This window comes from Planococcus citri, chromosome 1, assembly GCF_950023065.1.
Source record: "Planococcus citri chromosome 1, ihPlaCitr1.1, whole genome shotgun sequence".
In the NCBI taxonomy this organism is placed as follows: domain Eukaryota; kingdom Metazoa; phylum Arthropoda; class Insecta; order Hemiptera; family Pseudococcidae; genus Planococcus; species Planococcus citri.
In genome coordinates, this window is record NC_088677.1 from 84,286,204 (window position 1) to 84,295,031 (window position 8,828).

General features: G+C 35.6%; 1 protein-coding gene across 1 annotated transcript; it reads right to left on the minus strand.

Annotated features, from left to right (window-relative positions):
• Positions 1-293: 293 nt before the first annotated feature.
• Positions 294-8,535, minus strand: LOC135838954 (uncharacterized). The gene is made up of 3 exons (XM_065354786.1): positions 8,403-8,535; positions 1,495-1,622; positions 294-1,343 (listed from the first exon to the last, which is right to left on the minus strand). Exons 1-3 carry the CDS (start codon positions 8,473-8,475, stop codon positions 795-797), a joined length of 750 nt encoding a protein of 249 aa, XP_065210858.1. The 5' UTR covers positions 8,476-8,535; the 3' UTR covers positions 294-794.
• Positions 8,536-8,828: the final 293 nt, after the last annotated feature.

Below are 8,828 nucleotides of genomic sequence, written 5' to 3' on the forward strand. Positions count from 1 at the left end.
GGCCAGAAATATCGGGTACCCCTAAAAAAGTTTTCTGACTAAATCATTCGGTTGGTCACAGTGAATGATAATAATGATAACACATGATTGGTTGTTGGACTGGAGAGATAACATTCCACCAATCATATGCATCTATTTCACGTTGCCAACCTATATTTTTAATGAAAAACTTTCTTAGGGGTACCCGATATTTCTGGCCACCCTGTAGGTATATACCTACTTACCAGATCAGTACCACGATTACTATTTATATGTAATCTTGTAGCTTGACCTTGAAAATAAAATGTCAAAAATAGAATGAACACCACATCGAATAATTTTATTTGCATTTTATTCCACATGCAAGAACGTAAAAAAAGGTTTGGAATTATCAATACTCGTAAAATAATTACATACTTACCTATACGAAATCGAGTATCTCTTAGAGAAAAATAACCTACACTCATCAGTGTGTATCTAATCAATTCAGTTTGAATAATTATAGGTATCTACGCATTTAGGTATACTTGAAGGAAATTATCGTCATCGGAATATTCACTCTATGCACACAAATGATTTGTAAAGAACGATTCTTGGCATATTGACCAGTCAACTCTGCGTGAGCATGCTGTGAAAAATGTTACGCAATTTCGCTGAGGACCACAATCGTAAAATTTGATACATCGAGGGTCTGCGTAAGAAAGTGTTGAAATAATTGCCACGAATATGACCGACTTCCACTCCTATCAAAAGAACCTGGTAGTTTTTTTGGAGAAACTGGTGTAGTCATTGCAGCGTATAGTTTATTTTTAGATTTAGACTCTCGTTGTTTTCTTTTCACGAATGAGACACATTAACCGATCGGTAGCATTCTGCAACTGAGGAACTGCGTATTCCACATCATTCCTGATAAACGTCAAAAATGGAAAAGATCCAAACCCCGATGCGATCATAAAACTATTAATATGGTTCATTTGAGCAGTAGTAAATAGAAAATTTCTTTTTTCACGTCGAAGCATTTGAATAATTGTAAGTGGAGTACCATTTTGTAATTTTTCAATAACTTGAACTGTTCTGGGATTGTTGTAGATATGATAGGTACACATCCTATACGATTTACAGACTGCATGAGCAAAATCATTGTACTCGTCTGGTTGCAGAATTGTGGTGTATTCCGGGTAATCGACGTGTCCTCTAAGCATCAAACCGAAATCTTCTTTGGTCGTGTTGGCGTAAAATTTCCATACTTCTCGACATGGTTTCAGAAAACCAAATGTTTGTCTGAAAAAACACTTGGCCGAGTCGTGACGTTCCATGTACATATCTCGTATAAAACCGCATGCGCAAATAAAGTCTGAAATTTGCTGTAAAAAATATTTCAAGTTATGTTAGCGTTATTTTGACAGCATAGGATGTATAATTTTTATTTATAATTCCCAACTAACTAGTACACCTAAAAAATAGGCTTGGGTTTATTATTAGTGTTTTTTCTTCTTTTTTGAAATAGGTACTTACATGTACACGCAAGGAATCTTTCAAGTAGTTTTTGAGAGAGTCTTCTTTCAACATTTGATCATATTCTATGGATAGATAATCTTTAGTAGTGACATCATTTGAAACTCCTGCCACATACATATTGCTCCCTAAAATCAAGCCGAGGCAATTAAGAATGGATTGTAACAAAAAATAATTTAATGTAGGCACTTACAAATAAAACTCCGTGTAGGGACGGGTTAAGAATATCCTTATGGTACCCTCTGCCTGTCGTTAAAGGCGACTAAAAGAGGACCAGGCAAGCACGGAGGCCTAGATAGCAGCCCTATCACCGTGATATATCTGGCATGGCTGGTAACCAAGTCAGACGAAAATTAACCTTACTCAAAATACACAAACAACAAGAAACGGATGGAACTATGGGATCCCAGGCGGAGGTGAACCCCTGGTTAAAATAAAAACACCCGCAAATGAAAAAAAATACAAACTCGGAAACTGGAATGTAAGAGGATATGCAGCCAAGGAAGCAGAAATAAACGAAATTCTAAGCAGCAGAAATATAGACTTTGCGGTGATGTCTGAAACAAAGAAGAAAGGAAGTGGAACAATCGAATCTGGAAATTACATCATTATCTACAGTAGAGTTGATAAGAAAACCAGAGCTGCAGGCGGAGTGATGTTACACATACATAATAAACACCGCGAAAACATCGACTCATACAACATATGACATGAAAGAATTGTATCAGCAAGGATGAGATTGAAAAAAGACTTTCTTACAATAATCGGAGTATATGCACCAGAAGAGGGAAGAGAGGAACAAAGCGAAGAGTTCTACAAGCAACTACAGAAGGCAGTACAAGCAGTAAATCCAGAAGATAAATTGATAACAGCAGGAGACTTGAATGCTCAGGTAGGAGATAAGCGGGTAAAGACAGTAACTGGTATGTATGGAACAGAAGGAATGAATACAAATGGGAAGAGACTGATAGATTTTTGCACTTTCAACGGACTGAGAATCATGAATACATTCTACCAACACAAAAAAGATCACAAGATGACATGGAGCAATACAAGAGGACAAAGCTCAATGATTGACCATTTTATAGCCAATGAAAACGCCGCTAAGAAATTCTTGGATGTAAGAACATACAGGGGTCTAGAAATAGGCACTGACCATCATTTTGTTCAAGGAGTAATGAGAATGGAAACAACAAAAATACCAGCCAGGAAAAATGAAAAGAAAATCAACACAAGAGCCCTGGATGACCCAACCAACCAATGGCTGTACCAGAGACTGATGAACATCATAAGTGAAGAAATACCAAAAAGCCAGGACATAGAAGAAGAATGGAAAAATATCAAATCCATTGTGACAAAAGCGGCAAAAGAAAGCTTAGGAATGGTTCTATGCAGAATCTGGGCAAAGCGAATAAAGAATTGGGACAACGAAATCCAAGAACTCATTCAAAAGAAAAGACAGGCATTTAGAAAATTCATGAGCTCAAAAAGTGAGGTTGATTGTGAAGAATATCGAAAACAGTCGGCAAAAGTCAAGAGAAAGTCCAGGAAATTACAGAGAGAGAGCTGGGAAAATTTCATCACATTCCTGGAGCATGACACATACAAGTTACAGCCAAAGGTGTATAAGATCATAAGGAGAATTGACACAAATTTTAATGCCCTATGGGCAAAATAAATCGGATATAAGGCCGTTATTTCAGAAGCGCCAACAAATTATGTGGCATCATGGACGAAAACGTCAACGCGGCAGTTCAATTGAAAAAGCGGTCTCATAATGTTGCGCTCCTACAACTGATTTCTAAAAAACTGCCGTCTTTGCAATTATCAGCCGCAATGCCGCATATTTGTTTGGCGTTTCTGATAAAGACGTCTGTAGTATCAAATTTCTTGGAAACTCTTCTACGGGTATACCGCTGTTCAAAACTTATCAATATAACAATCTGCATGTATACCATGTGATTTCCAGGAATGAAGCTAGTCAGTAGTTGAGGAGCTGGATATCAAAACGCCGTAAGTCCATTTTTATGAAAATTGAGATAAGAGTGTTTTCCTATGTAAAATTCAACGGGGAATCGATTGCAGCTATCGTCGTAAATCCATCTGCCATGCTTCACCTCGAAAATCCCACTCAAAGTTGAGATTTACTTCAAAACGCAGTAAAAACCAGCAATTTTACTTCAAAACGCAGTAACTACACTATTTTTAGCGTTTTTTGTGTTTTAAGGTTGGTAAACATTGATTTCAGAAGGTGGTTACTGTTGGTAATGAAACTACAGACTTTTAAAAAATTTCCAACATATTGTTCAATCATAATCACACTTGGCCTGAACATAAAAAACAAAATCTTGTGTCATGACTCAGTCACTATGGCAAATGGCGCTTTAATTTTGAATATTTTTTTTACTATTTAATAGATAATAATCATTAAAATGGTTCTCTACCCATGTGTTTTTATTTCAGTAAGAGAGTGCCGGTGTATTTACTGCGTTTTGATATAAAATGTGCGTGATTTTTGTTGCAAGTTTCAGATCAAAACGCAGTAACTGTCTTTTTTCAGATCAAAATGCAGTAACTTTTTTTCTCCCCCTTCCCACGTTCCCCCCGGTTCTCAAAAATTTGGGCACTTTCATGTTTTGAGGTCATGGTGACTTCCCCTTTCCTCTGATACTACATTTGACCCCCTTCGACTCCCCCCGACCCCCCCACAGTTTTTCCTCATTTCTGAAAATTTTGCAAAATGGACTTACGGCGTTTTGATATCCAGCTCCTCAGTTATCTACAGATAAAGCACACTCTTAATGTGGAGATTTGCGTCTGGTTTACATGATAAGTTTTCGTCAATGGTTTTTTTTGGTCAGTTCGTTTCTATCATTTGTTTAATGGTGATGTTTTTTTACTGCTAATATAAGTACTGCTATGAGTAGATAGTAGATTTTTTAAAATGTCTTATGATTCAATTTTTATGAACGCTTTTTTTGTTGATCGTCACATGTTACGTTCAGAGATTTGTTTCCCGCGTAATCTTTTGGTGTTTTTAGTTCAAAAATTGCGTAATTCGCGAATTATTCAAAGTGCAAAGTACAAGTATAGTGCTTGGGTTCGGAAATTCATTTGGCATAATGTATTGTTGTTGTTTTTTAGTTCAAATCATTCAAATGTAATGTGTTTCTATGTAGTGCCTGTTTATTCAAGTGTTCTTTTACTGATTTTGGGTGAACTGCATAGGTAAGTTGCTCAAGTTACACACTGTGTGAAGTGTGCAGTTTGTGAGTTTGCTCTTATTATGTTTCAGACAAAACTATTGCAGTTCACCCAAAATTACCTATTGTTTGGTCTCGCTTTCAACTCGTTATGTCCGGTGAAATTGAATTATTTGAGATGTGATGTGTGTTGTGTGATAAGAAAACTGGTGGTGAAGTTAATTTTCATCTTCAACCAGTAAATTTCAAATACTGAGAAGATGAAAATCAAATTCACTGAGCTCTATCACTGAACTCATCACACTTCAAACAATTCAAATTTCAACCGTCAAACGTATTGAAAGTGAACGGCAGACTGCGCGTTTACAGTAAATGCCCGTAAACCAGTGTTGTCATAACGTTATTCATAACGTAACGAAAAAACGGAAAAAAACGGAATTTTTTCCGTTATAATAATGTAACAATAAACGAAAACGAAATTTGTTGCAGAAGAAACCGTAACAAAATTATAACGTTACAAAAAATCTTAATGCTATAATGAAACGGAAAACGAAAAAAATTCCGTTATTTTTTCGTTTTTTTTCCGTTTTTTTTTCGCTTTTTTCTTCAATTTTTTGGGAAAAATCAGAAAAATGATTAAAAAATGATTAATCAATAAAAAATTGAAAAAGTTGGTTTGAAAATTGAAAAATACTGTACTTGAAAATGAAATTGATGTAAAAATTTATGAGCAGAAATATACACATGTATCGAAAAATCAAGGTGTCTAACAGGTCCTATACTGGCCCCATTAGTCCTATTCTCCTATTGAACTCCTACTTTTTTTTTTATAGGTAAGACTTTTTTTCAAATTTTTAAATTTTTCCTCCTTTTAACGGAATTTTGAACAAACTTTGTAGAAAAGGGGACAGAAAGGGCTCATTTTTGACTTTGCATAAAGTGGCTCAATTGACATAAAAGTTCACCTATTAAAAAAATGTTACAAAAATAGAGAAAAGTGCTTAAAAGTTGGAATGAAATTGCATAAAGTTACTGAGAAATGAAGGTACACTTTAGGTATACTGACCAACCTTGTACTTTTTTCAGTTTTTTTTTTCAGAGAAACCCCCAATTTGGGCATTTTTGTGCTATAACGAAAAACAAAATGAAATAACGAAATAACGGAAAAACAAAATGATGTAATAACGTTAAACGAAAAACATAACGTAACAGAATTATCTGTGCAACGAAATAACGGAAAAATAACGTAACAAAAAATTTCACAAATCTGAAACGAAACGATATAACGTAACGAAAAAAAAATTTCGTTATGACAACACTGCCGTAAACGGACGACTATCTGGCAGTATAAAATTGCGTGCTGACGGCCGTAAAATTTTGACGCTAAAGCGGCCAGATTAGCGTCAAAATTTTACTGCCGTCAGCACCCAATTTTATACTGCCAGATAGTCATCCGTTTACAGGCGTTTTAAAAAACGGACTACTAAATGCCCATAGGGTGAAAGAGTAGGTTTGCCAAAAATAAAAATCAATGATGCAAAGGAATATTTTGAAGAACTCTGGAGTGATGAAAACGCACAAGACATAAAGATAGAAGAAGAAATTGGAGAACCAGAAGACAGAATTTCATTTAGAGAGCTACAAGAGGCTTTGAAAACAGCAAAAAATGCAAAAGCTCCAGGAGAAGATGGCATACCAACAGAATTGTACAAATACGCAAGTGGTGAATTCAAAAGAAGACTGCTGGAATTCCTAAATAGGATGTACCAAGAAGAAAAGGTACCTGAAGAATTCAAAACAGCAATTGTAATACCACTGTTCAAGAAAGGTGATATGTCAACCCTGAAAAACTACCAAGGAATAAGTCTACTCAATACCTGCTACAAGATACAGTGGCGTCGCGATAAGTGAAACCTCGATATGTGAAAAAAGTCAATAAGTGAAATAAAAACCTCCTTCCCTTCACCTTGGACCAATTTTACGTGTAAATCAACCTCAATAAGTGAAAAAAGGCTAACTCGTTAACTGAAACTAGGATTTATCCCAAAATTATCGTGTTTACCTCTATAAGTGAAATGTTGTCTGCGTTTTACCTCAATAAGTGAAAATACCTCTTTAACTGAAAGGTACTGACTCATTCAGCCTGTATAAGTGAAACAGAGCCTCGATGTTTTGCTAAAGTCAAATCGTTTCCATTGGATTATGTGTTGAACAAGAAGGCATGGATGACCTGTGAGCTGTTTTAAGACTGGCTGATCAAACTAAATTCGAAAGTGATCAATGAAAATCAGAAAATTTTATTGTTCAATTCATGTTTTTCGTTTTTTTATCTGAACTTCGATAAGTGAAAATTGACCAAAAAAAAACTCTCTATCTGAAACCTTTGTATGTGAAAAACTCGATAAGTGAAACAAAAATTTTCTTCCCTTGAATTTTCATTTATCGCGACGCCACTGTATATGCAAAAATACTGGCAAAACAACTGGCAGACCATGCAGAAGAAAAGATGTCAGAAAGTCAAAACGGATTCAGAAAAGGAAGATCATGCACTAATGCAAGTTTTACAGTAAAACTACTGATGGAAAAAAGGATCGAATACAACCTAGAAACACACATGTGCTTTATAGACCTGGAAAAAGCATATGATAGGGTTAATAGAAAAAAACTGTTTGAAGTGCTAAAAGATGAAGAGATAACATATAAAATGTGAAAGGTAATAAACAGCATTATAAGAACACCAGAATAAGAGTACGAATTGGAAATAAACTCTCAGAACAAGCAGAAATAAACAGGGGAGTTTGCCAGGGATGCCCACTGTCTTGTGTTTTATTCAACATGTACATGGATCACATGGTGAATGAATGGCAGAAAATGAAACCAAAAGGAATCAAGACAGACAGAAGGCAGGAAATATCAACAGTACTTTTCGCAGATGATCAAGCAGTACTAGCCGAAACAGAAGATGACCTACAGAGATCAATGTACAATCTAACAAAGACATCAGAAAAGTATGATATGAGAATATCATCAGAGAAAACAAAAACAATGGCCTTCAAAGGAAATGAACCAGTAAGAAGCAAGATTGTAATAAATGGAAAAATCATTGAACAGGTCAATAATTTCAAATACTTGGGAAACTTGATATCATACCAGGGAGAAGTAGATGTTGGTGGAAAGATTGCAAAGTTCCTGAGAGTCACAGGACTAATAAATAGGACCCTGAGAAGCAGTAAGGTGCGAAAAGAAACAAGATTGAAGGTGTACAATACCCTAGCAATACCAATGATGACTTATGGAAGCAAGGTTTGGGCACTGAAGAAATCTGATAAAAGAAGAATAACGGCAGCTGAGATGAAGTTCATGAGGAAAACGGCAGGGGTGACTCTCAGAGACAGAGTCCCATCTGAGAAAATAACAGCAGATCTCGGAGTGATGCCAGTCATGAAAAAGATAAAAAAGAATAGGAAAGATTGGAGAAATCATGTCAAAAGGATGGAGGAAACAAGATCACCAAAACAGGTCCTCCAATATACACCAACAGGGAAAAGAAGCAGAGGGAGACCAAGGAGGAAACTCACTGATACCTCAGGATCATCCTCAACAAGTTCCACACCACAGCAGACAGGCCAATAGGCCTACCGCTTATAAGGAAACGACGACGATGACTTACAAATAAAATACCTACGTAGATTCAAAGATAATTACCATGCAGTTTGAAGAGCAGAGAATTCATAGCTAAAAACATCAAAACGAACATGAGACGCAGCATAATTTCCATCTTTTACGTTATCTCATTAACTAGGTACCTACCGAACAGATTTCTTAACACGTGTTTTGAATCTTTGAAACTGTTGATAAGTATCTCATAAAGAAATTAATATTGCTATCGTAGAATCTGATAGTGTGGTAATCTATACCGAGAAGTACTCAGTATATACATGGTATTGGTAGCCTACCAACCTAGATTGCAGTTTTATATCTATTTATAAGCGTATTTATTTATTGACTTTCATCATGATAAATACATATTACTGTAGATTCGAAATTCTATGAATGAATCGACAACATCACTACTTAGTTAATTGAACCAGATGAAACATTAAAAACTCATTACCTAGTAACAAAATATTG

Bases quoted from the DNA above. Each gene is read 5' to 3' on its own strand.
- LOC135838954 (XM_065354786.1), bottom strand. From the start codon at position 8,475: ATGGAAATTATGCTGCGTCTCATGTTCGTTTTGATGTTTTTAGCTATG. The intron at 1,623-8,402 runs GTAATTATCTTT...GCTTGATTTTAG, and splicing joins TCTGCTCTTCAAACTGCATG to GGAGCAATATGTATGTGGCA. The intron at 1,344-1,494 runs GTAAGTACCTAT...TATTTTTTACAG, and splicing joins AAGATTCCTTGCGTGTACAT to CAAATTTCAGACTTTATTTG.